The sequence below is a fragment of the Varanus komodoensis genome, unplaced genomic scaffold, assembly GCF_004798865.1.
Source record: "Varanus komodoensis strain SLA01 unplaced genomic scaffold, ASM479886v1 scaffold8, whole genome shotgun sequence".
NCBI classification, from domain to species: Eukaryota; Metazoa; Chordata; class Lepidosauria; order Squamata; family Varanidae; genus Varanus; species Varanus komodoensis.
In genome coordinates, this window is record NW_025336481.1 from 11,113,024 (window position 1) to 11,140,905 (window position 27,882).

General features: G+C 41.6%; 1 protein-coding gene across 7 annotated transcripts; it reads right to left on the bottom strand.

Annotated features, from left to right (window-relative positions):
- Window positions 1-27,882, bottom strand: STX16 (syntaxin 16). Of its 7 annotated transcripts, XM_044454989.1 has the most exons (10): window positions 27,058-27,094; window positions 18,576-18,680; window positions 17,976-17,987; window positions 14,083-14,190; window positions 13,116-13,256; window positions 11,544-11,706; window positions 9,661-9,752; window positions 8,635-8,778; window positions 8,051-8,131; window positions 1-6,773 (listed from the first exon to the last, which is right to left on the bottom strand). In XM_044454989.1, exons 4-10 carry the CDS (start codon window positions 14,173-14,175, stop codon window positions 6,669-6,671), a joined length of 819 nt encoding a protein of 272 aa, XP_044310924.1. In that variant the 5' UTR covers window positions 14,176-14,190; window positions 17,976-17,987; window positions 18,576-18,680; window positions 27,058-27,094; the 3' UTR covers window positions 1-6,668. The 7 variants fall into 7 exon arrangements, with proteins under 7 accessions (XP_044310924.1, XP_044310919.1, XP_044310921.1 ...); XM_044454984.1 differs by lacking the exon at window positions 18,576-18,680 and having other exon boundaries at window positions 27,004-27,852; XM_044454986.1 differs by lacking the exon at window positions 18,576-18,680 and having other exon boundaries at window positions 27,058-27,823.

Below are 27,882 nucleotides of genomic sequence, written 5' to 3' on the forward strand. Positions count from 1 at the left end.
TTGGAGTTGAATGGTTTATTCATACAGTACAAATTGTTCACAGACATGGAAGAAAATACTGTACATAGTTGGGTAAACATGAGATCCCTTATGTTACATACACCATAGATAAGTTACAACAGTCATAGGGCCATGACTAGGGCTTCTGCTAGAGTTTGTATACAATGATACTGTGAGAAGCGGATTTCTCATTTTGGATGTCTCTTGTGGTTTATGTATTGTGTGCCACAGAATTGCACCCAAACCTTGCAATGCAAAATCTGCAGGCATTCTTAATTATATACAGAATTCTCTGGCAACAAGATATTCTGTATTATCTTAGATGCGAGATACAAGCACCAAGAAATGTTCCATGCATAAGGGGTTGCGTACAAGACCCTTAACCATGAAGAAAAAGTAGCCTCTTGAATCCCAAATAAGCCTCAGAGAGAGACCTTCCTTGGAGAAAAGATCTGAGTTCGGAAATCTCTATCCAGCTACCACAGATAACTCTGGGGCAGATGCTTTTCCAGGGTTGGAACTTGGCTGCTGGAAAGGAACTGAGGCTTTCTGGGAGTATACAGGAAGTATCATGTATCAACAGCACTCAATTCCCAAGATACTCCCCACAATCTGCGGCAGCCCTAGCGCTGTTGCAGATTAATTTTCTCCTACTGAGACAACTGGAGGGAACTTAAACAAGAAAGTAAGACAGACAAAACAAAAGCCTATAAGGAAGACACCCTTCCCCAGAAAAAATGTGCCTTCCTCCCTGCTGCTCTGCCATCAATAAGAGTTCTGGAATCCTTAATTTGTCAGGTATCGGACTGCACCGCACATTCACCAGGATTGCTCTTCCCAGGGGCAGGCAGCCCGCCTGAAAGCCGCGATCTGATCCAGCTCGTTGCAAGTGCACACAACTGCATGGCACCCCATTTTGTTTTTTAGCTTGCTGCAGGAGTGATTGTGCAGCATGCGCTAGCATTTCGCTGTATTCGCAAGAACCCCAGGTTGTAGCAACATGCAAACTGCCCACTCTGTGTGGATTGCACAGCTGGGTTTGTACGGTGGATGAAGAACCTTTTCCTCTCTTGCAGCACACTGAGCTAGCTGCGTTCACATAGGCCTCTTGCTTGATTATGACTGCTGGAATCTAAATTGTGTAAGTGAACAATGCTAGCAGACCTGCTGCAGAAGTCTGGCCCCAAAGCATTCGGAGACAAGCCAATGAATGCATAGCTCAGTATCCCATCAGACAAATGGGGTCGCATAAGGAGGAACAAGGGACAAGGGCTTTCGTCTCCAATCTAATATCGCCAATGCTGTAGGCAAGTCTCTCTCAGCTATAGTTTTCCAGTTGTGAAAAGGAAGGAATATCAACCAACCTACTAAGAAATAAGTTCTGAGGAGTATTACCCAGGAAAAAAAATCCGTTTATAGGAAAAAACAACAAACAAAGAGTTTTGAGTCTTGCAAATCTTTGTTTTTACTGCAATAGGCTAATGTTTTTACAGCTACCCTTGGAAAATACTATAAAAATAACACTTCAAGGAAATACATGGAACATTGCCTGAGGTTTACAGAAAGCATTCAGTGAAAATTAATGGTAGTTCTTAACTGTACTAAAGTCCACAGAAACAGACGCTGCACAATTAGGTATGACAACCATTCTGACAACTCTGTTAATCTTTGACACCATTGTGGTTTCACTGGTCTTTTCCCCCCAGTCTGGCTGGACCAGTGTCACATCTCTAGAACACAGCTATTATGGAAAACAGTCAAAGTAGTAGAAAATCTTAGACATTGTTGCATTTTAAATAAATAGTTTTAAATAAGATTTTTAAATTTCTTGCAAACAGTAGTCTTACACAGAACTATGGCTGATGAACAGAAAGGATCTCAAGCGTCCAAACCCCTTTGGAATGTACATATCTTACACTGGGTCCTTCTCTACATTATGTTGTTTCTGATCAGCCTAAAGGTTTTCAGAGCAATGGTAGACTTGTAGACCTTTAGAATGGTAGACCTTTAGAAAACACAGTGCACTAGACATTTATAGATGGGTAGAGTACAGTATACAAACAGAACCTCAAAAGTATTCTCCAGCAGTTTGTAAAGCTTGGTTGCCATGTAATCAGATGATGGATTTTACCGTAGTGTCCCATAGGCATGCCTTCATGGTCTCTGCATGAAAACAAACCCTGATGCCTAAATTGTGCATGCTTGTATGACTTTTCCTTCATATTAGCATGCCCATGTCCACCACCCATCTTATTTTATCCCTAATTGTCATCAAAAAATTTTAAAGATTTGTCTCTTTACTCAAGACGTTCCTATATGATTTGCTTCTACATTCTTTCATTCCATCCCACTCAGCTCTCTTCTGCAAGGCCATCTATTTTTAATCATGATAAGAATTCAATTTAGGTATTTAATATAATATATAATATGTAGAATTTGTCTCTTGATCTGTATATTTGTTTCTGTGTCTCTGGCCATGAGTATTTTTCTGTGTTTCTGGCCATGTTTTTGTTCTTAAACAAAAGTGGGCAGAAAAACTGCTTTAAAATAAATTTTCAAATTGCAAAACAAAGTACCCAGTTTTAGACTTTGGATATATACAATGAAATAAAACCCAATTTGCAAGTTGAGGTATACTAAAAGCACTGGTTTGCCTCAACATTCTGCTCATAGGCCTTCTGAGAATAGCACCACTGAATAGATTTATAGAGCAATCTTGCCAATGAATGATCTGAAGATGGAAAGACCACATTAGTCAAAAGTGATTAATTAAATTAGTAGGCGTGCATATGACAACACTAACTCTGATGGTACAATATTTCATATATCATTGTGCATCACTGCAATTAGAGAGCACCCCAGCAATCTTGTAAGTGCATTTCTATTCTGTCTGCCCCACAGGAGAACTCAATTAGAAGTTTGGGTCCAAGGAACATTCCAGCAATTTTTAGCTTTCTTTCAGAAATTGGAAGTCTTTGCTTAACCCATGCATCTGCCTGCTGCCTTCATCCTATTTTGCATTCATTTATCGTTCTCCTGGCCCATTCATTGCACATGATTACACTTAAAAGCAAGCTTTTTGTAGCAGAAAAATGCTTGTTTGTGCTATAACGTTCTGTGTACGCTGACAGTTCTACATAAATAACACCAATGCAGGCATAATGTAGACATTAAATGTTAGTGCACTTTATTTCTAACGTTCTTTGAATTTGGCAATTATTTAAAGATAAACAATTTTTTTCTTGACATCATGTCAGATTATAGCACAAGGCAGAATTTAAAAACGGGGAGAAAACACACAGAAAATAAATCATTAGTAGGAATCGGATTTTCCCCTTGTAACATGTGAGATGTTCATGATTCTGATCCAAGTCTCTCTCAAACAACCTGGGTCTGGTCCATACTGATTTTTCTAGGGCTCATACAATGTGGTGTTCTTCCACACAGAAAACAATGTTAGAGAGGAGGGATCTACTCTGCCTTTTCATCTCTGCCCCCTCCAATTCCAGTTTTTTGAGTTTGGTGAAATGTTTGTATGTGAGCGACTCCCCAACCTTCCAGTTGGCAGTGGTTCTGCCCAGGTATTGCTTTGCTACCTTGATGAGAGCTCGCTTGTAGATTGGACTGGAAAGGCACCAGGCTCACAGGGTACACTTTTCTGTTTACTTAAACATGAGGTCCCCCAAACAGGGCCAGGTATAGGACCACAGCAATGGAAGGGGAGATGACACATTTAGATTAAGAAACAGGGCCTCTGAGCACGTTTCAGCTAGGAGTTTGAGTTCCTAGTCCTTTCATGCAGAAGTGAACTCTGCTTCTTCCTTCCTGCTGTCTTCATTTCAGCATCCTAATAAAGGAAAAGTGCCTATTTGTTGCTACTATTAAACAGCTGCCATTGGAAAACTGCTGATCCACGGCAAGCCAGCCAGAGATCTATAGCAGATCCTGACCTATGTTTCAACCACCACCATTTCAATCAACTAGCCTAAGGGTGCCCTGCTTTCTGTATATATAGCATCAAAGATGGAAGAGGCCAAAACTTAACTAAACCTTCCATTCAAAGCCATTCACCTTCCCTCGTTTTCAGCCATCCACACACAATTGTGGCAGTACAGCAACACCACAAGTCCCACAGATGTGTATTGCTAGCAAAATATGGCAGGACTTGAGTTTTTCCCTTGCTTGCAACAGGATTCAGTAGGTCTAGACCAGCCTTCCCTTTCCTGGTACCTTCAAATGTCTTGGACTGCAACATCGTGGGCAGTGCTCAGAAATTCTGGGAGCTGTAGTCCAGTGCATCTGCAGGGCACCAAGGTGGGGAAGACTGTTAGAGAACTGTGACAACACCCAGGTATGCAGGTGGCAACATATTCCTGTAAGTGTACAACCACTCACTAGTTCTAACAAAGCTTTAAGCCGACTGAGGAGTCATGCCTTATACTAAATATTTAGAAATTTAGTATAAATTTAGGGCTGGGACTGATCTGTCAAAGTGAATTCAACCATTACCAGCTAGAAACAAGTAGGATGGCATCCAAGACAGGCTGTGGTAGAGGCTTGAAGAAAGCCCAGCAGAAGCTCATTAACTTTGGACACAAAGAGCAAACGAGGAGAAACCTAAGAAAAAAGCACAACTGTGTGTGTGTACGTGCAAGCCCTACATTGTGCACCCTGCTTTAAGAAACGGGAATTAATACGCTCTATCAAGGCCCTTGTTATTACACAAGGGTCGTCTGTTTCAATTAACACAGCTGATGCTTCTGGACAGGCAAATAATCCAATGGGACTGAAATTCATGACTCTACAAAGATCAACACACTGCCTTGTCAGCTATTATAGATCCTTCTATGAGGTCCTGTAAGCAGAAGACAAATCTAACCTTTAAGCACAACCCTGCAGGAAGAGCTCCTGCAATAAATTCTCATTGAAATGAAATGGAACAGCACCATTCTATTCATTTTTAGAAAATACGTGTTTTTAAAAAAATATTCAGGATCAATTTCTATTCTCTCTTTTCTTCCTATTGCAAGAAACCCAAGGAAGCTTATATGAGCCTCCTTCTCTTCCCTTTATCCTCACAGCAACCCTGTGAGGTAGGTTAGGCTGAGACTCTGTGACTGGCCCGAAGTCATGGCCAAGCGGGACTAGAATCCTGATCTCACAAGTTGCAGGCCAACACTCTAACCACTAGGCTCACTGGACTTTCTGCAGCAGATGACCCTGGTGGGTCTCATCCTCTCTCTCTGACCAGCGACCCTCATCCTGAGCTGAACCACGGCAGGGCATGCTTGATTGTTTCTGTGATCGTTCTATCAAAAACCTTAATGGTGCAAAGAAGTGGATGAGAGGAAGAAAGCTGGAGAGAGGGAAAGAGAAAAAGCACAGACAACACGACAATTATTTAATTACTGACTGGTTGAGGACTGTACAAGTAAGTCACAACAGGAAGAGAATGAACAGCAAAGCCTGAAATAAATTAAAGACATGATTCTTTTTGAGTCATTTCAAGGACTGAAGCAAGGCCCTTAAAACTGCACAACACTTAGAATCCAGTTAAACTGTAGCATTTTGCCACTAAAAATGATCCCTCTGTAGAGGTTATCCCCTACATTAACAGATCAGCAATAAACAGTAGTAAAGCACTTAATAAGAGCTGAATAGTATTCCATGTTTCTCCTGGGCTTCTCTGCAGCCAGACAGCAGAGGAGAAAAGTTTTTCTATTTAGGACTTATTTCATCCTGGTTAGGCTGCAAGTGTTTAGGCTACAAGTTTAGGCTACACCACAACTGGTTCCTACTGGTATACTGATTTCAGGGGTGGGGGAGAGAAGGGGAATAGAGCCCTTCCTCTCAAATATGGACCAAATATATGAGTATTTCAAGATACGTGTAGTCAAAAAACAGTGCATGATCAGTTCAGGAGGCAGAGTATTCTTTCAGGATAGGGGTGACGGGGGGGGGGGGACTTTTTGGATCACTTAAAGCTGAGGAAGTCATTTTAAATTTATAGCACTGAATATAGGTTAGCTGTGATAGTTACACTGCTACATTTTACTCAAAACGCAGGGGGAATTAGTAACAGTATGGACACACAGGGTATAAATTATCTGCCATTTCTTAAAAAACAGTTTCGCTTCTATGGGACTGCACTAATATTAAATCTGAAGGAAAGCTAGATGGGATCAATTCATTTTTATCATTACGGCATTTCCCCCTCCAAATAATAATTTTTGATATGTCCAAGTGGAAACTTAGGCAGCCAAGAAGGTACAAGATTAACCATTGCACAAAACATGGCAGAAACACAGTTATGTTTTCAACAGAGTGACAGTAATTACTGTATTTTCCAAAGCACTTTAGTCCTTAAGAAAATACGCCTTCTTAGTGTTTCAACTTCCAGGATATCTGATTTCGCAGTATCCATCAGAAATCCCAACATTCTTGTGACTCCCACATTTACTAAGCATGTAAAATGGAAAGGAGCTTTTCTAAAAACATTGCACGGACTTTGCACCACAAGGGGCTATACATTCATCCAAAAGGCAGCTTCCAACAGTGCAGGCTGAACCATTCATATCAGGAACAAAAAGAGCCAAAAGACACAAAATGCCACCCCACATCCCAAACCTTGCACACACGCAGGAAGAACAACATAATTGGGGTGTTGACTAGCGTAATTTTACAGCAATGAGGGTGATAATGAGGACAATTACCAAAACAAACAAAATTAAAATAACGAGCATCTTCCGATTCTTCTTTTGATATTGCTCAGCCTGCAGATACAGGAAAAAGGGATTTAGTGCACTGGAATGATTTGGCAAATGAACACAGATCCCTCCACACGTGACATAAGATAATTGCAGTAGTCTTCTCTTAACACTCAAAAGTAATAGAAGCCAGGAATCTAATTCAATCAGTACAATATGCTATTGTGCACCCACTGAAAAATTGGCATATTTGTACAGATAGTCATTCTCTTGCTGAATTTGAGGTACAATTGTACACGTCTCTTGAGATATGCTGCTTTCATATGCTTTTGATCAATTTAGTGTGTGTGTGTATGTGTATGTGTTTTTCATTTGTTTTCACTCTTGCATGTACGGAGGCACCATCAGAATGATCTTATAAGGACGGGATATAAATTTATTTATTCTAAGTCCAGCAGAACTCAATGAGACTTCTATCCAGGCATGTGCAATATTTCGGCCAAGTGATGCAAATTCACATTAACACCAGATTTGTATCCCTCGATCCAAGGAACTCATAGCAACCTATGTGGCAGTCCTCCACATTATCCTCACAACAGGCCAGGATTAGCCTTAGACAACTCAATAAACTTTAATGGATCGATGGATTAAATTCATCATGAATGGAAGAATGGATTCATTTATACAGATGAATGGATGAAATACCCATTTGCAAAGGAATTATCAGCAACAGCTGCAGATGGCACAAACACTATGGAAAGGGAATCATTTCACTTCTGATGCCACTATTAATTTTAATTTAGTATTAATTACCTAGAATGCATTGATCTTACAAATAGGCAGATGGGTCTAATTATTACTATGCAAGCCTTTATATAGATTTTCAATAGGATACCCTCGAGCCACAACAGATTTAGAGATTTGTCCAGGTGTTAATGTCTGCTGCTGTGGTGGATGGTTAGCATATATCACTGTGTTGTTGTCCTGTTATGTTGTTATATGGTTTTATTATTTAATGTGAATACTTACTGAATGTTTATAATATGGTATATGTTAATAATTGTATACTACCCAGAGAGCCTTCAAGCTATGGGGAAGTATATAAATTTAATAAACGAATCATTAAAAAGCTAGATATTTAACCGTCCCCAGGAGCCATCTCTGAAATAATTGCTGAATATCTCTAACTTTAGAGGATACGTTCTCTTATACTCCTTGTCTATTGCAATTATATGGAAACAGTACATATAAAAAGAAACATCTTGCTTCAGTGTTTGATATCAATCGCTATACGGACAAAGTATTAACACACAAAATACTACAATTCAGAATCCCATGCTTACTTTATGTAATTGCTGCAATCCTTCTTCTGTTTTAATGCATGATTGTTCAACGTTATAGTCGATCCTATCCAAAACTGTACCCTGAACAAAATAATATATAGCTTTAAACTAGAGGAATATAGTACATGAAATTAAAGAAAGGACAGACATAGCACTGTTTCTAAACACTGAGAGAAAGCAGTACTTCCTACAAATATAGTTGAAATTTAGCATAATTCCCAAAATTTCTTTTGCTTTCCTATGTACTTGGCCTAACCAACTGCACAGTTGCAGTCTGGTATTGGATGAGCCTCATTTTAGAGCAGGAAGGAAGGGTTTCCTGGACTGGCCAACTGGGGTTCTTCCCTGCAGTACTGTCTGTCTGCCTGTCTGTCTGTCTTAAGTGTTTATTCACATGTACACTGGCTAATTCTGGGAAGCTCCAATGCTCCTACAGAAAAACTCTCTTACAGTCAAAAGGTTATATTCTCACTGCTAAATCAACAGAACTGCAAAAATAAATTACAGAAATCATTTATGCTTCTAGGGAAGAACCAAGGATTTTATATGATATAAATAATACAATAGACCAAAGAGCCACTTACCTGTTCTACTATCATTGCTCCTAAATCCCTAAAAATTTCATTGAGATCAGAAATGGACTGTACAATTTGTCGGATTTCTCGTTCCCGTTCTTCCACCAATAATGTGTTTTGCTGTACTAATACTAACTGGTCATCTGTAAAGCCCTTGTTTCAAGAAAAGAAAAAAGAAAAGAAAAGAAATTTTTAGTTATTAGATTTATATCCCACCTTTTTCTTTTGAAGAACTCAAAGCAGCTTACATCATTCTCCTCCTGCTGCTTTCAATCCTATCCTCATGACAATATTCCCTGATAACAAGTACTAGAGACTCCAGTGGCATTGCAAAGCCACTGCTGAATCCAACCTGCAACAAGGCACCCGATTCTTTATTTTTTCTACAATAAATACCCATTCTCATTTTCTTTCATCTCACCCATCTTTTCCCTCTTCTTAAAAATGTTTAAACAAAACTGAAGCCATGATAACAAGCCTTGGGTATTAGGATAGGGTTCTGACTGACCCCTTGAAAACCAAGTATCTAAAAAGCCAAACTTAGTAAACACATTTTCATTTGGGAATATGGGTAGCGAAGAAAGGAAAGCTCTCTGGCAGAGACCTCAGAAAGACAGACAGATTATGGCAGGAGTGGTCAATCCACAGCCCTAGGACCATAACTGGCCCTCAGCCTAAATTCAAAAGGTTCAGATGTCTGGCAAGAGCAATTTGTTCTGATCTCATCGGCCAGATGAATGGGAGGAAGAAGGAAAAGGTAGTGCTACAGAGAAAAAGAAGGGGAGGCTCCACCCACCTTTGCCACGGGCCCAGCCCACTGCTGGCTGGGGGCCTGGGCACCGTCAGCATGCAGCCCCCAACAGAGAGCTGCCCACCCCACTAACTCGTAGCCTTGCACCTTTATCCCAAAGCCAACACAAGCGACCCACAAAAAGATAAAATGGAACAAGTAGCAACCAAACAAATTAACATAAATCCCCACCCCTTCCTACAGTACACAAATGAAATGGCTGCCTTAGCAAAGAAATCTCTTACCCGATCGTACAGTGTGGTGTCCTCACCATCATCCATAAGTGGAACAGACGTATCAAAGAAATGTTTTGATCTTTCTTCCCTGTTCTTCATACCTACAAGTGGGGAGGGGGCCAACCGTCACTAAATAAAGCATTTGTTGAAGCATATTCAGCGCTGCACAATGTATATTATCATGCAGTGGGTCAAAATGTTTGCACCCCCTCCCATCATCTGCCTTTTGGTAAAATCTCAAGACAAGAAACATGTGACTGTATGTCCAATGGACTAGTAGGGTTATTAGTTACTTCCCCACATGCTCTTCCAGGTTACCTGATGATCGTAACAGCTTGTTGGAGTACAACGAAATTAATCTAATTCTGCATGATGTTTCTTATAACATCTACTCAAATGCCTCCACATGCCTGCATGCAGGGTATCTGACTTTCAGGTTACGCTCTCCCTCTGCATGAAGCTTATAGCAGTCTTTCCCTGTTTTGGACTTCCATTTACCAAATTCCTGACCACTGGCTATGCTACCTGGAGTTGAGAGTTGCCCAATTTGACTGAAAGATCCATCTTCCATAAATCTGACTAATACTTGAAAAAAGCAGCCTAAGCTAAAAGCATACATTGTCTTATCTATTAACATATGGAGACTTTATCCACAATCCTACAGCTCCTGGGAAGTATCTGAGGTAGCACAGGATAGTTTGAACTGGAAATAGTATTCCTATTTCAAATTCCACCCCATATCCCTTTGCAGCCAGCACAGAAAGAACCATAAGGCTGCTCTCTTAGCTTGGGAAACAGGACAGAGGGATTGTGTTGGGTGCAAGGTCCATCTTTTCTACAATGCAATTTTCTAAATGGCAATTATGTTTCCCCTACTGAAGCTATTGTTTTCCTAAACTTCAAAGCATGAAGCTCTGTCGCCTTTTGCAGAACGCAGAATGCTGCCATATGCCAAGTCCAAGCACTGGTCCATCTCGCTCACACTGTCTCTTACTGACAGGCAACAGGACTGCATGGTTTCAGACAGGAGTGTTTTCAGACCCTCCTGGAGATGCCAGGGATTGAATCCAGTATCTTCCGCACACAAAACTGGTGTTCTACCATGGCCCATCCCTTCCTTTGCAGAGAAGTTGCTCCACCCCTCTATTTAACAGTCCTCGATGGCACACTCTAGCGGCACAATAATTACTTACTGCACTGGAGGGACCCCTCTCCCACCATCGACGTTAGACATGCCTTGGATGAGGAGAAGGCACAACACAGCTGCAACCCAACCATCTCTGGCATGGCCAAGGCTGGTCAGAACATTCCAAAGCTCCCTGCTCCTTGCTTTGTGTGGGGATGGGCTGTTTGCATCGGCCCACACTTATCATGGCAACATTGCCACTACTGCATGGCAGCTGAGCTGTGTGTGCTTCAGTTGTTCCAAGGGGTACACACACAGCACCCTTCAGTGCTGCACTGGCAGGCCTTAGCGCTACATAGGGCAGACCAGAGCCAGGTTTGCACCCATCAGAATTCAGACTCAGCCCTAGACAGAGCTTGGCCTGTATTGCATGTCCAAGCAGAAATGGGGCAAAGTAATTTCCATATTGTGAGAAAGACTTGCTCAAACATACTCTTAAAACAGATCTGGTCAACTGGTACTCAGTCGCCTGTATCAGGGCACAGAGTGGTGCTCTGGCAGCTAAGCATTCAAGAACTGTTACACCTTTGAGAGGAGTCTGTGAGGATACAAAGAAAACAGATAGGAGGAAGGCTCAACGCAAACAGTCATTTCTGTGGGCCACTGCTGCCCTGCCATGCATTATTTTACATGAGCCCTGCTACATCAGACGGAGGAAGGGGGAAAGGGTATTCTCCAGCTCAATGCCACTGAGGTCTTAGCTTACGTTTAAGATAGTCAGACTGTCCGTGCCTAAAGCTGGTGGACAGGTCCTGAAGGGACTGGGCCAAGGAAGACACAACGTTCTTCAGAAGCTGCTGCTCTTGGTCTGTACAGCTTCGGGACCTGCTGTGTAATGTCTGGACCGCCCTCTGACACCTGTGGAATAGCTTGGGGGTGTTTAGAGAGGGGGGAGGAGAAGCAATTTCTATTAGTGAAAGAGAAGTGGAGCATTTCAATTGGCAGACTCAAAAAATAAATCAGAAGGCTAGTGTTTTCACTGACACTTTTATTATTCATCACTTACATCCATATGGAAGAGGAAATCTGGTCCTATCTCATCTTTCCACACAATAAATCATGTGTGGTGAGGGCACTGCTCTGGAATAACATTCTGGTGGAACACTCTAACATTTACCAATCTACCTGATTCCTGGACATTAACAGATGGCCAGCGCAAATGGGTTCTCTGCAATCCTCTGTCAGCTAAAGCTCGTGTCCTATAATGCAACAGCTTGATGACTACACAACCCTTTCAGTATTTGAATGAGTGGTACATAGACACCATCTGCAACTGGATACTAACTTGCCCACTTGGTCTGATTTATATATAATTCTTAGACATTTTCATACACAAACTCACTTTAAAAGTATGCATTGAAACTGATACACACACACACGTACATTTTTCTTCTTTTTTGCTGATGTTTTTGAAATTTCACAATCAAGTTTAATTTGAAAACAAGCCCCTAGTTCCTTTCCTAAATTACATGCTAAAGTCAAGAAAGCTTAAAGGAAAACAATGGAACGGGTAGGAGTGTGAAGAGACTGGTGTAAGCACTCCACTTCCAGAACTAAAAACACATTCCTGGGATAAGGACACAGTCTGATACACTTTATGTCACGATATTCTCCTCCCTAGTAACTATTTAGTCTTGGTCCCAGATAATAAACCACAATAATACTAGTGAAAAACTAAGGCAGACTGTGTTTTTGTGCGAGACACACTTTGCCCATGAGTGTTACATATGAGTGACGGACATCACACCGTCTCATGCAGTTCTTGGGCAGCGAGGAGGAACCTGGTTCTTGGGGGATGCAACATGGCGTTGCGAGGGAGGCTGCGGTTCGAGGAGAAGGACCAAAGTCCGCTAGACACATGGCACTAGTTCTAGATCTTCAGAACTGAGCATTGTAACGTGACCATGAAGGACAGGGAACATGTTAATACTGATCTAAACGTCATTTGCTGTGGTCTTGCCAAACCCAATATCTAAAGTGGATTTCTTGGAGGAAAGCGCCCACTTTGCAGAAGTATAATAAATGGCCTGTTACTGTGACGTGTGGTGGCAGTTTCCTTAGATGGGCTTTGAAAGGTGTTGGTTTAGTGATTTCTCCTATAAGAGCAAGATGAACAAACCAAAGCATACATTTCACTCCAAGTGTCCTTGCAATTTCTTTCAGTAATTGACCAAAAACAGAAGCACTCAAACAAGAACTGAAAAGGAGATCAGATTCATTTCCAAAAAAGGAAAAAAAAAATCTCACTGACAGCTGTACAATTTCTGTGCAATTTCACCTGTGTAATTTCTTGGGTAGTTATTTCTATTGCATGTTCTTCTTCACTGCTGTCATCTAGCGTTGGTCTGTTTAAATGCTTGTCATGAAGACTTGCTAATTCTTTCATCTTCTGTTTTATCCTGGAGATTTCATAACGAATCTAAAAGGCAACAGACATTAGGTCAAAATTAGAAGCAATGGAGGGTACAGCGCCAACCAACACCAGACTGAAAATGTGGTTGGATTATGTATTTTCAGCCACATGCATTAAAAGGAAATTTCCTTAAAGCCTTTCCAAGATGAGGTTGGATCCAAAGCTCGAGTGGTGCTCTGCTGTACAGCAAGGCATTCCTGGCACGTACCCTCTGGAATAACATGGGCTACGTACAATAGCAACTGCATCTTTCCAACATGCCCTCAGAGTCCAGAAATTGCATTATTTCTTCCAGTCAGCCCATATACTTCTAGATTAGGCACAGGACTTCGAGGGCAAAGGGATCTCCAAGCAGACTCGAGCATGTCTCTTACAATCCAGACCAAGAAACAGGACTCTGAACAAGGCCAGAAGGATGAAATGACAACAGATTCCAATAGCCATGGAATAGGAAAGCCATGTAAACAGGGAGCATTTGATACGAGAGTTTGTAGAAGAGACAAAAACGAGCGCTGCTAAGAAACTGAGCTCAGGAAAGAAATCTAAATGTTGTGAGAGACTTCAGCACACAAAGCTTTCTACTCTCCTAAAGATTTTAGCTTGTTTTCAAGTGTCCAAACTTGTCAAGACACAACACTGAATCCAAGGGCTATTACATTCAAGTCAACTCTGTGCTTCACACATAACCCATGGATTATCAGAGCCATATGGAAGCAAGTGTGCTGCCTCCTGCCAGCTCGCTGCTTCTGCTTCACATTCAGTTTAGAAAGCAAGCTAAAAACAGCCTCTTCCTTGGCTGTTCAGCACAATCGTATACTACATTTAAACCTACTTCTTCGACTCCATCAATCCACTTTGGAGGTAACCTTTTCGTTACACAGACAGCTGCTTCAGGATCTAGACTGATCCCCGAGACCAATGCCATGCGATCATCAGCAAGCTGTAGGAAGCAAAAACAAGTTATTTAGACGCAGGCCCAAAGACTAATGGATTCCCAATTAAGTGTCCCTGGCAGCTTCAGGCCTAACTGGAAGTTTAGCTGGGGCCCACAATGGGAAAATGAGTAATGGTGATACTTCTGTGAGAGCTTGCTTATGATTACTGATCTAATAATCCGGATTTACAGAGAAAATCTAAGTGTGTTCTTGTTCTCAGTTCATGCAGGGTGGCCACAGGGCCCAACCAGTGGGGCAGGTTACTTCCTTTGCTATGCCTCCCAGAACTGCTATTTTGTGATGGAGCTCAGGACTTCAAATTCTCAAATGTACTCATTGACCAAAAATATTGCCTACTCTTGCCATACAGTTCTGCTGCTCTCAGGATCCACTGCAGAAAGCAAAGTTGAGCAAAGTGTTCCTTAGTACACATGTTGACATGAAAAGCATTCTCCAATTCTTTATTTCAGTATGGAATACTTTAAAAGTTTGAATTTATGGGTGAGCCATTCCTCTTTTTCTTTTCTTTTTTGCTAAATACTGATCCCAAAATACCAGCTTTTATCATGATAAAACTTTACATAAAAGCAACAAAATCCAGTTCCATCTACCCAGTTGAAGAGCAGCAGGTAGACAGAAGTGACTGAATGTAGCAGAGGTGGAACAAAGGTTGATGGATTGGAAAGCCCACAATCTGATCAAATATCAGTTAACTCAGTTTTAGCCACTTGACCTCAGCCTAAAGCCATAAAGGCAATGAAGCAAGTTGAAAAATTGGGAGGGGGGAGTAATTTCAGTTGCTATTTTATAGATCACTTTCTAGATATGCATGTAATTTCAATGCAATTGAAACACCCTGTAATTAAAAAGCAACATAAACATATTATATTGACTAAAGAAGGTTCTGTACCAGGACTACTATAACAAAATCTTAAGTCATATCATTGCCTTCTTTCAAAGCATGGGAAGCATTTTATATCCCAAATCCATAGATACATGAAACCCTAACTGCATACAGAGGGGAATGCAAGATATACCTCCAGTGACAATGTAGTCTGAGCAACTCTGCCATGCAACTGGTCCCACAGTTTAAGAGCATCCTTCCTTCAAAAGACTCCCACAAATCAAAAGTATTTTGGTAGGACAGGCAATATTGTGCCACCCAGCCTGATTTAGGCCAAAAATGAGTTTTAAGATTGTATTTAATCCAAATTGTGCATTTTGTACCTCACCACAGGCCTTCAGGGAAGGTGTGGATCAGAAACTCAAGCCCCTTCATTAAATAGTCATAGTACTGTTGTTGAGGAAACGGAAGCACAGAGAAAGGAAATTCTTTGCTTAAGCCCAGAAAGAAGCAACAAGCCTAAGAAGAGAACCTAGCCAGCACTTGCCCATGAACTAATTAGACAGATTTTCCCAGTTAAATCCTGCCTACTTCCTTTTAGTAGGCATTCATTGCTGGCTGTAGTTGCCCCTGACAATGCAACACATGGAAGGGCATTGTTTCTTCAGGAAGCTATACAAAAGATGCAAATTTTACTTTAAAATTAAAGGAAGTTCAGGATTAAGAGATCCTCAAATAAGCACAGTGCTTGATATGCCACATTAAAATTATTTATAGGCTTGGAAACTCTCCTCTGTTTGGGTCTCATCAGCTCCTGTTTCTGAGAACATTATGTTCCAGGAACTCTGATGTGGAAATCAATTTTGCAAAAGCAGGCTGTGTGAGATATATGGCCACAGCGTGGCTCAGGGGACAGCACTTGCTTTAATGCCAAGTGAGCCCCACTTCACCCAATTCATATGATTCAACCTAAAGAGCTAGCATCAAACTCTAGGGACAGTCTAGGTTTCTTCCATTCTCAAATGAACATAGCAACTGGGCACTATTTGGCTTTTACTTTGATTACTGTCAGAAGCTATCAGGGGAAAGGTGAGAGAAAAGAGGCAGCAATACAATGGCATCAGCCCTGTATCGGTGCTTCAGCTGAACTGACTTGATTTGACTCTGGAAGGAAAAACAGGCCTATATGGGGGTGGGTGGGAAGAAAGCAACAAGCACTCAGAGGCAGTCTTCTCCAACCTGGCATACTCTGGAAGTGTTGGATTACAGCTCCCATAGGAATATGGGAAGCTGCTGTAAATTGTGTCAAACCATGGGTCTATCTAGCTCAGTACTGTCAACTGGTCCAGCCGAGTATTGGTAGCTGGCAGTGGCTCTCCAGAAATTCAAAGAGGTCTTTTGCCAGCCTGCCATGGAAGCAAAGGGAACTGTACCTTGTACCTTCTGCACACAAAACAGCTGTCACAGCACTTCCCTCATGCTGGCTGGGGGTGATGGAAGCTGAGGTCCAGCACAACTGGAGGTTGCCAGGATGGGAGAAGGCTTCTCTAAGCCCAAGAAAAGAACAGGAAAACCACTTAAGGTTTTGTTTTGTTCTCTCTTTTCTGTATGTTCTACATTCAAATAGGAACAGCTGGATGAGCATGACTTCGTCTCCCTATCCCCATTACCTGGATACAATCCCCTATACCTGGATTTCAACTAAGTTCCGTGACAGAGAACTTTCATTATTCAAGTACTTTTACTTACCTTTGGGGCAGGTAGGGGAGAAATGGGGCAGTGGAGAAGACTGCAGAGAAACCAGTCACATGGCAAGACTTCTACACTGAAAATGGGCAATCGGGAGTCCCTCCTGAAGTCTCCTGCAGCCAGGTTTGCAACCCCTGGGGAATGAAGCAAGTGGCTGCCAGTGCTCTGGCTGGGCTGTGCGGGATCTCAGGCCACGGGGCACATGCACAAGACCAGGCACGCTGCCTCCCTAGAACTCCCCAGGAGAGAGTGGACAGCCCCCTCTACATGCCTCATTCCTTCCCCCACAGCAGGGCCATGCAAGTGCCCGGCCTGACAGGGCTGATTCAAACACAGTGAGGTACCGCATCTAGAGCAGGGTCCTTTAACCTACCTCCCTTCAGATCTCTTGGACTACAACTCCCACCATTCCTGTTGGCCAGTGTAGCTGGGACTGATGGGAATTGAAGTACAAACCATCTAGCAGGTTGGGAAGGTTAGGGTGAAGCGTTTGACTGCCCACCCAGTCATGCAGCAAACCGTATCCCCTTCGGGGAAGTCATCTCACTCCATCTAAAGTAGACTCCCAGGCTTGTCATAATGAGAAAATGTGCTCTGAGCTTCTTGGTAGATGGCCAGGATAGAAATGCAAAACAAACATAACAGATTCACTGACAGTGTAACTCTAAGCCCATCAGCTAAGACGCAAGTCCCAAAAAGTCCAATGGGACTTTCTAGACAGCAAAAGTGGCTAGGATTGCAGCCTGAAATGTTTAGACTGAACACCTGTTTTTTGAGGAGGGGAGGGCTTTGCTTTATTTAAAAGTTTCTAGTCATGGTGGTTGGGGAAATTTCAATCTGCAACAGTAATAAATACCAGAAAAAAACTGCATGTTTATGACAAGCTGAGTGTATGCACGACTCAAGGGTTTTCCCTCTCAGCTGAAATTTCAACTCTTCAACTCTGCAAACTAAATGGAGACTTGGCCACCTGAATAATCATGCAGCTTATGTTCAGCTATCTGGAATTAAAATACACAAGCTAGTTGCAAACCCCGACAGTGCAAGTTCTCTCTCCAAAGCAGCCTTGTAGGCTTTTCTTGAATAACCCAGAACTGATGGCACAAAACTAAAAACCAAAATAGTCTGAGTGGTTGAAGCCACTTCCCATGACATTTGCCTACAAACAAGAGCAGCATTAGACAAACACAACTATACCTCATCCAGCTCCTGAGGCGGTTTGTTGATCCATCAGCCCCATCCGTATAGGGACAGCAAAAGTTTAAGAGAGGGAAACAAAAGAACAGGACAGAGCACAGGATACAGTCAGTTGAAGGAACTTAGAAATTTCATTGTTCAACAGTGCAAAGGGCAGTCTTCTGAAAGTATGTGAGCTTTTCAAAATGCAATCCTATGCATGTTTAGGTCGAAAAGAGTCTTGCTGCCTGAGGCATACTGGACTAATAGTGGGTTGGCAAGGGGTGCCTAAACATGCCTAGAATTGGGCCCTAAATTGACCAGACCATTCTTGTTGTAAACCCCCCAGAGAGCTTCAGCTATGGGCAGTATAGAAATAATAGTAATAGTAATAATATTAATAATACCCTATTTCTCCTTTCAATACATTTGAAAGCATTTTCTTGATCTGCACAGAAATACCCATGTTAATGACCTTATATAACACAAGCTTTAGAAAAATACATTAAGCAAATAAAATGAGGTGCAAGCTAGAACCCACATATAGTAAGCAAGCTCCATAAGAACCATAGTATTACATAGTATTAATACAAGAACCATAGTATTCTAACCCAACCCCACCTGATTCACTCAGTCTTGAACTTGAGAAGTTCGACCACCCAGATTTCATTCTCTGCAAACTGTTGCTTATGAGGCATTGTGCTGGGAACATTTAGCAGCTACGTGCTAAAGAAACTCAGTGTTAGAGATGGAAACATTTCAGTGGAATGGCTTGTGCCTATTTGACTTCATTCATTCACATATTTATTTGCCACCTATAACTGCCAAAGGCCTTCCTAAGTGGCTTGCAACTAACAACATATTAAGACCTATTAAAAGACTAAAACATCAATACAACAAACAATATAAAAAACCAAACCAAACCAAACCAAACCAAACCAAACCAAACCAAACCAAACCAAACCTGTCTAGGCATCATTCATCAGTTAGCAGTTGGATCTAGATTATACTTTGGAACTTGCTTTAGGAACATGGCTTGCGAGACTCTAACCTGGGTAAGTCTTTTTTTACATTTGACATTGCTGAGGTTTTAAAGCAAAGGGTAAATAACTACCCATTCAGGGATGCTGAAGTAGTAGATTTCCCGCACTAGCAGAGCGGTTGGATTAGATGACCTATGAAGTCTTTTGTAATATAGGTTGGACCATAAGGAAGGCTGAGCGCGAAGAATTGAGCCCTTTGAATTGTGGTTCTGGACAAGACTCCTGAGAGTTCCTTGGACTGCAAAGAGATCAAGCCAGACAATCTTAGAGAGATCAACCCTGACTGCTCTTTAGAAGGCCAGATACTAAAGATGAAACTCAAATACTTAGGCCACCTAATGAGAAGGAGGGACTCCCTGGAGAAGATCCTGATGCTGGGAACAATTGATGGCAAAAGAAGAAGGGGACGGCAGAGAATGAGGTGGTTAGATGGAGTCACTGAAGCAGTCGTTGTGAGCTTAGGTGGACTCCGGGGATGGTGGAAGATAGGAGAGCCTGGAGAAATGTTGTCCATGGGGTCACGATGGGTCGGACACAACTTCTAGCCTAGCCTAGCCTAGCCTATGAAGTCTTTTTATAGATCCACCTGGTTTCTACTTGAGTCATATGTTCAGCCCTCACTTGTGAAACCAAGTTTTGGTTCAGTCTTGCCTTAGAGAAGAGAGGGGAATGAGTGACAGGACCCAGCAGAAAGCAGGGTGCAAGCAACAGCTCCCACTGCACCGGGAGAGTTAAAGGAGGGAAAGAATTTTGTAGAGTGGAACCCAGTGATTATTTGAATAGCGTACATTTAAAGTCAAATGAATGAATGAAACAGTAGGGAAAAAGAGCCCCTTTACCCATGGACTTTGGGCTTAGTCCAGTTTTCTAACAATATCATTTTACATACAGGTATAGCTATTTGTGAACAACTGCATCCTGCTTCTAGGGAAGTCAGCTGATGGTTTTAAAACAGAGGACACATAAGCTAACCCACTGCAAAGTATTTTATCTCAATGAGCTACAGGTTAGAATTTTATTTTTTACCAAACATATAGCCTCAACTATTTTAGAAATAAAAGTATCATGTAATACATTTAAATGCCACTTACCATAAAATATAATGTAAAATGCATGTGTTAAAAAACTAACAGTCTCACATGTTACTGGTCGTTACTGGTTTTTCGGCACCAGTTAAAGACCTTTTTATTTAAACATCATTTTAATTGTTAAAATATATGATCTGGCCAGGGCAACTTCTTCTTCCTTCTCTTTTCTCCTCCTATATTCTTTATTTACTTATTTTATACTGTTAATTTTAATTTTATATTATTACATTTGTATCTCAGTGTATTTTTTGTATTTAGTGGTAATTTATTATGTTCTATTGTATTTCAATGTATTTTATTGTGTTGTAAGCCGCCCCGAGGCTTCGGCAAGGGGCGGCATAGAAATGTTATAACAACAACAACAACAACATGGCGTAGCTAGGTTGCAGGATTTAATTTGCAAAAGGAAAAGACAAAAGTAATCACATGAAGAACATAATTCAGAATAAAACTTTTTGTTCAGCATATAGCCAATGTGAGACAGTTTTGAATGGGGTCATGAATTTCAACTTCTGCCTTCCTACTTGTGTGCATAAAAGATATGTACTAATTTAAGGCTAACTCACATGGATTAGAAGTCTAGCTGAGACTGCGTACATGCACATACCTCCCTGAGAGTATGTACCATTGAACTCAGTGGGACTTACTTCTAAGGAGACATGCAGAAGACTGAATTGTGAGGTTTTTTTCCCATCACAATGTGCAGTACTATATATTCAAAAGCTAAACAAACCACATGCGGAAATCATAATTTGCAATGCTATGCTTCCTAAAAGCAATGTCTGGCTCAAGATAGCTATATCCTTAACACATGATGGAGATTAGTCAACTAATTCATAGGCAGTTAGAAATGACACTATGCTAGAAATGGGTAAAACTGTGGGAATTTTCAGCTGAACCATCAAAAGGCAACAGACGGGAGAAGAGATAGAGGTACAGAAAATTATACATGGTCTGCATCATTTTGTTACACAAGGTCATCCCATGAAGCTGAACGGTGGGAGATTCGGGACAGATAAAAGCAATGACTCCTTCACACAATGCATAGTTAAACTATGGAATTTGCTACCATGAGATTTAGTGATGGCCACCAACTTGGATGGCTGTAAAAGAGGATTACACAAATTTATGGAGGTGAAGGCAATCCATGGCTACAGGCTGTGACAACTATATATTACCCTCAATATCAAAGGCAGTATGTCTCTGCATACCAGTTGCTGGGGAACACGACCAGCAGGGTGCTCTTAAATCCTTGTGGGCTTTCCACAGGCAGCTGATTGAACAAAATGTTGCACTAGACAGGCCTCTGGCTTGATCTAGCCTGACTCCTGTGTTTCAAACGTGTTGCACAAACCACCGAGGTAGCAGCAGTGGCTTAGATCCTCACCTACGGCGCTGATAAAATGTGAAGCCACAATATGTCCGTGTTTGTGCAATCTCTTAATCCAACTGGTTTCTATGCAGCTAAGAGCACATAAAGGGCATATAAAGTGGCATGGGTATTTGATATTTCAATAAAGCACAAGTGAAATGTCACAGACTTGGGCTTGAATACATTTCGGAAGAGCAGGGCAGTGATGCACCCAAAGCCTGCTGAGTTCATGCCAACAAGGCATATTTTTCTTCTAACCTAGAGGTATGTTGAGGAAGTGGATGGACCAAAAGCTTCCCTTCATCCTTCTGCCATTGCTGGCATCAGAGCACTGACAGCAGAGTAGCAAGGGCAGTAGAACTTCCCTGCTAAAATGGGCACACTTGTGAGGTCAGATGTATCCCTCAGAGAACACAGTTTAAGTTACAAACCCAACAAGAGTTTTAAGAGCTTTTTTTCATACTGCTTTTAAAAATATTTATAGCAGTATCAACACAGGACAAACACTTCCACCATGCTTATATTTATTGTTTGGAAGCAATTAAATTTGGTATGCATATGTTACAGTGACCTAAGAAATTAGGTGAAATTAGGCAGAGCTTGTGAATGTCCAGCTCCTCAAATATGCTGGCAAGTGTGATTGTCAGTGATCACCTGCCAACAAATGAGGATGCATGCTTGATTTAAAGCATTCAGAATGATCTGAGATTGTCCATGCATGCATGCAAAGGTCAATACTAACCAACGTTTGGACATACACAATAACAAATGCATACCTTTGTTATTTAATTATTTAAATGTATTTAAATGCACACGTTTAATTGTATAGAACAATAATCAGCAGGGGAAACAGTGAGTTGCCCCAAATTTCAGGTGCTCCTGTACAATTACAAGTGGTCTCAAACACAGGAAATTATTTCTCCTTCCTTCCATGGTGCCATGCTGGCTTTAACAGTATTTGAACCAGGGCCTACAAAAGTAATTATTTTCTAAATATAAAGCTCTTTTATACATATTAGCCATTATTATTCTATTCACTATTTGAAACAGCTTATATATGACCAGAAAGGACTTTGTTTTTATTTGCTTAAGACTTTACAAATAAGTAGTAAACCTGCAAATGTCTAAGAAACTCATGTGGTTTCAAAGATTTCATGTTACAATCTGGTCAAACTACAGGTAAGAGCTGACAATATGGTGCCAAAATAAAGCACACTGGAAATGTGTAGCCAGAAGTGACCTTTGTTGCTCTCAAAACATTATTCAAAATTGTATAAATGTAACTTCACAAGTTGCTGGTTGTAAAGCAAACTATTTACAAGATTGAATAAATGGAAGTGGAAGAGCTGAAATCTGTATATGAAACACTGCCTGTTCACACACACAGTGCATTAATGAGAAGCAAGTAGAAAAGATGTGAAGGTTCATATATAATTACTGAAGAGAGTCCTTTTAAGGTAGATGAATGGTCTGGACTAAAAAGGAATTTAATACAAAACACGACTGCTGCTCTTTCTATTACTAGACAGAAAAACCTGCTCATTCTACAGAAAGGTGTACAGGTATCCCAAGTGGGCAGCTTTGCTTAACCAGATATATTTTAATAGCTCATACAGGAATGTTTCATTTGTATTAAAAGTACTTCCCTCTGTGCCACTTTTTAAGTAGGGGAAAGCCTTTAGTGTTCTGCCGCTTTTTATTGTGACTATTTCTAATGCAATTTCAAAAAAGCAGTGGAAAGTGTACTGTTCCAGGATGTGGCGTAAAGTTCTGGAACATGTAACATAAATGTGCTAAGTGACCTTTTGAAGTGGATGTTGGGCTGAATTCTCTGAAAATGCAACAGGCTTAATAAACCGACAAAGCAGTTTCCCAGTCAATGAATTCTTCTGAAACTTATATAAATTACCCTTCTAAATTCTGAAAACAGCATCCTAAATGCACAGGACTCAAGGATGCTTGTACTTCCCCAAGTAGTCAGTATTAGGGTTTACTCTGGAACATTTCACAAGCTAAAAGTCAGCTACTCACAAACCATTTCTGTGCTGAAAATTAGAAATCCAGTGACCCATTGTAGAAAAGCAGACCTCTATACATAGCCTGAAATGTCAAAAGTGGCCCTCACTCCACTCTATAACAGAATATAATCGTATAATTGGAAAGGACCTAGAATGCCACAGGTCTCACCTCCTGGCTCATCCAAATACTGTCCGGTTAGCTTCTGAGATTAGGCAGGATCAAGCACTTCAGGCTATTATGGCAGATATAACAAAACAACTTTTAAGGGCTAGTGGATGAAGCAGGAACTGTCTCCCTCTTGCAGCATTCCTTAGGCATATTCAGCCTCAGGGACCTGGATTCTAGTTCACTAGTTGTAAGAGAACACACCATATGCTGCACAATATGGCCTTCAGTGTTAAGGTGATTATTAATCATTCAGTCTTCCATTTTTAGAAGTGCCCTGGAAACACAGGCCCTTTGCACCAAGTTTTCAAATAAGTCAGTGTTTGTAATTCACCCCTTTGAGGAGAACAGCTCTATGTTGTAGACAGCTGCCTGGCTATTTATTTAACACAGTCACATTGGATAAGTAAGAAGTCATGATGCAGGGTCAGAAAGTTCTTGCTACAAGCACTGCAGTTAGCAATTTGGAAAGCCAGTCCTGGGAATATAAACTCCTGTTCAATTATGGCAAGTGTCCCAAAAATGGGGCACTAACTTTTAGGAAGAGACATAAAGTCTGTGGAAAATAGGGGCAAGTAGTAATTTACCCCACCTCAGCACCATAATTATAATCAAAAGAATCATGAACCAGCTGTTCAGCACAAATCATTTCCATCTGATTTTATCTGGATGGATAGCTAGTTTATATCTGAGCCAAATTCAAGGTGCTAGTCATCCAAATCTAAAAGAACACTTTTGTCTACCTGTTAAGATCTTCTGGGTGGGATTTCTTTGCATCATACCATTATTGGAAGTTGGACTGGTGCACATATTTGGAATTCCTTTTATGAGAAGGTGGCCTGGTGCCCCCCCTTCCTCTTTTTGACAAACATTCTTTTTAGCTGAGTTTTTAATACAGATTAAATTCCTGCAGTAAGGGTGATCTATATTTTAGTTATTTCCTAGTTCCTAAGAAATATTTTAATAGTAGTTTGTAACTCCATTGTGTTTGTTCATATTGCATGTTTATAGAGCAGATTGAATGGGTACAGTACATTAAAAAGTGGAGGTGGGAATTCCCATCTCAGGTTGAAAAGTAAAAAAGTTAAGACTCCTTAAGACTATTCAAAGTTCAGAAAGTCTAGGTCATAACATTTTCTTTTTAGCCTGGAATAATACATTCTATAAGAGTTAAGTAGGTTTCCCCTGCAAACACACAGTTCCTCTCCCTCTCTTTTAAAAAAAGCAGATAAAGGCATTTGGTTATCAGACATAAAGCAACTATAATTTTAGACTTTTACTTTGCATGCAAAACTCAGACCATGCCATTTTCTTTTAAACCAAAAGAGCCCTTTTAGCACAGACACATCCACCCCCTTCAGTCTAAATAACTGAAACAAAGGAAGCTCATGCAGTTTAGTGCAAATCAGATACTAAGAAAAGCAGGATACAGAACTGGAAATGGCAACCTGTAATGCTCCAGATGTTCTTGTCTGCAACTCCCATTAGTCTTAGCTAGCATACCCAGCAGAGGTGGCTCATGGGGGTCTGAGGCTTTCAGCTGCATTGTGGCCTACATGTTGCCCACCCTGGTATATCAGAATGTGCCTACAAAGTATTTTGATCTAGATTACTGTACTGACCCAAAATTAATACTTGTACATTTTACTTTTAAAATTTATGATACAGGTCTGTGTTCTCCTGGTCTAGCAGAAATGTTGATTTGAAAGGAACCTGAAGCTGAACTAGGTAACATCTTAATGAGCTAGAACCTCCAGATCAGGCAATTGTGTATTAGCATATGGCTGTTCATTCATTTTCAGGAATTATGTGAAGGAAACAACAAAACACAATCTGTGTGTGCAACAGGTGTACAGCACACAAGACAGACAAGATGTTGCTGCTTGTACCTGCCCCAAAGAGAAAGCAGTGTAAAGTCAGCTTATTTTGTTCTCCCGAAAGGTGAATACTGTTGTGGAAAAGAGGCGGCAATATGAAAAGCTGGACTCCCAAAATGATATTGGTATAAGAATGGTGAAGAAGGTGAGTATAAAGAAGCAGAAAGTAAAAGAAACTTGTAAATGGAGACTGCAACTCAAAAGAGCAGTTTCTATTTTAGAATATGCTGTCTGTTCAGTTTCAGAGTGCTTTAAGAGGATAGCAAGAAACCACTTCACTCTTTTACAGACTGGACATTGAACCATAGTAGCATAGCAATCTGTTCAAGAATAATCAGCAGATCTAAGTCATAGCAGACATAAGGAAGTACAGAGCTGCACCAAATTTTAATTGACAAAAAACACAACTCAGACAGGGCTTTGGAGAAGGTGTGGGGATGTACAAATTGGTGGTAGCTTTGTTCTAAAGGACTCCACAACTGGGACACAGCTGAGAAAACAGAGATGGTTCTCCTTCCCAGTTATGTCTCCAACTACATGACTAAGACATGTTCTATTCATTCCTTCTCATCCCCTTATGGCTGCCATTCATTCCTACAAGAAAAAGTACAGCACTTAGAAGAGCATTACAAGGTAAGATGCTAAACTCCTCATTTCTGAATAGCTGGTCCAAATTAAAGATGCTTCTCTAGCCACACCCTCCTCTCCACACACTTCCAGTTGTAGTGACAGGTATTACAACAGCTTTAAAATCACCCCATTAATGGAGTTCCAAGGTTTTGGCATGGTCAGATAGGAGCAGATAAAGCTTCTGGGCCTCCCCAAGACAAACTAAACATGACTCCACTGGCCATCTTCCAAGCACTTGCCTTGGCAAAGCAAGAGGAACAGGAGCCAGCAGGGCCAAATCAGCCTATTTCAAGTTCCCATAACTCCCACTGAACTGAGAGGCCTTAAGCAACATCAATACATGGATGCTCTAAACCTTAGTTATTGATTGGAAAAGAGATTCCACTTCCTCTGTGAATCTAAAATGACAATAAAAATGAACTAGAAGATCTGGGTGCAGGTTACATCCCCCTGAACAAGCCATGCCTTCTTTGCAGCCACTTAGCACATGGCTGATCTTAACTGAACACCTAAGAACATATACCCAGCTGTGATTGGCTGCAGGTCCCTCTTTAGCATATCCTAGGAACAAAGTCTGTTTGTCTCCGAGTAATGTGTGCAATGGCCTACCCTTAAAAAGGCCAATTTATTAAAGCAAAAGTCTATTGTCAGATCCAAAGCAGTCAGCTTGGGTGCCCTGAAATAACCTGTCATCACAACAAGTTCTTATAAAGGAAAAAAGAGAAGGGGGTGGAGAGGAGTACATGAAAAGCAAAGGAGAAAGAAGCCAAAAAGGCATGCTTGCTATCTGACAATCTAAGTAGTTGACACTCAAACAGTGAAATGTGGGATACAGTAGGATGAAGGGAGACTCACCGCAGCAGCCATGCTACGTGAAGTCAGAGGGCTGGAGGAGCTGTAACTACTCACTTGCTCAGCCAGCAGCTGCCGGTTTTGGATCGCGTTGTTCCGCAACAACAAGAACGCGTCTGTTAAACGCCGGGTGGCCATGGCTCTAGGTTTCCTATGGGGGTCTTTTAGGGACTCCTCACCCAATTCCTCTAAGTGTTTCCACACTCTTTCTTCTTCCCACCCCCTCAAAAAATATCCTTCAGATTCCACAGAAACCCTCTTATCTCAAAGCATACCCACCTATCCAGAACCCTTCCTATTTCTCCCTCAGAAGGAAGCTTTTTAAAGAAAATCTGTGTTGTGCTGCAGAAATCTGAGAATGCTTAAAGCTCTGAAAGCAGCATCAAAAGAGATCCTGCAATACCTTGCTCGGGACTCTCCCCCATTGGTTTCCCCAGCCCTTTATAATTGCCAAGAAGAGGCTCCTTCTGAAAGCTCATGCGATAGATCCAACCTCCCCCCCAGGAGAGGTAAGGCCCCCCCTTTTTCTCCACCCCTCCCTCCTAGCTCAGACACCCTCACGGTCTCGGACCCGTCGGAGGATTCTCCGCACGACAAGTCCAACTCGCGCCAAGCCTCCCCGGGCCAACCCAGGGCGAGCCCAGAGCGGTTCCTTCTGCCTGCCAGCCAGCCGGCCAGCCGGCCAGCCTGCCTGCCTCTCAGCCCGCCGCCCGCAAGGACCGGAGCACCGGGGGAAAGACTCAGTCCCGGCCACCTCCAGCACCCCACATCCTTCCCTGCCCGGCCCGGATGGACCTGACTGCAACCCCTCCAGCAGCCCAGCTCACTTCCTCATGGTACAGCGAGTAAACACTTCCCCTCCACCCGGGGGGGCTGACACTA

Excerpts from the sequence above, each read along its gene's own strand:
- STX16 (XM_044454984.1), bottom strand. The coding sequence starts at position 27,138 with ATGGCCACCCGGCGTTTAACAGACGCGTTCTTGTTGTTGCGGAACAAC. Across the intron at positions 13,257-14,082 it reads GGATTGATGGAGTCGAAGAA|ATTCGTTATGAAATCTCCAG; the intron begins GTAGGTTTAAAT and ends GTTGCCTTTTAG. Across the intron at positions 11,707-13,115 it reads CTACCCAAGAAATTACACAG|CTATTCCACAGGTGTCAGAG; the intron begins GTGAAATTGCAC and ends AACACCCCCAAG.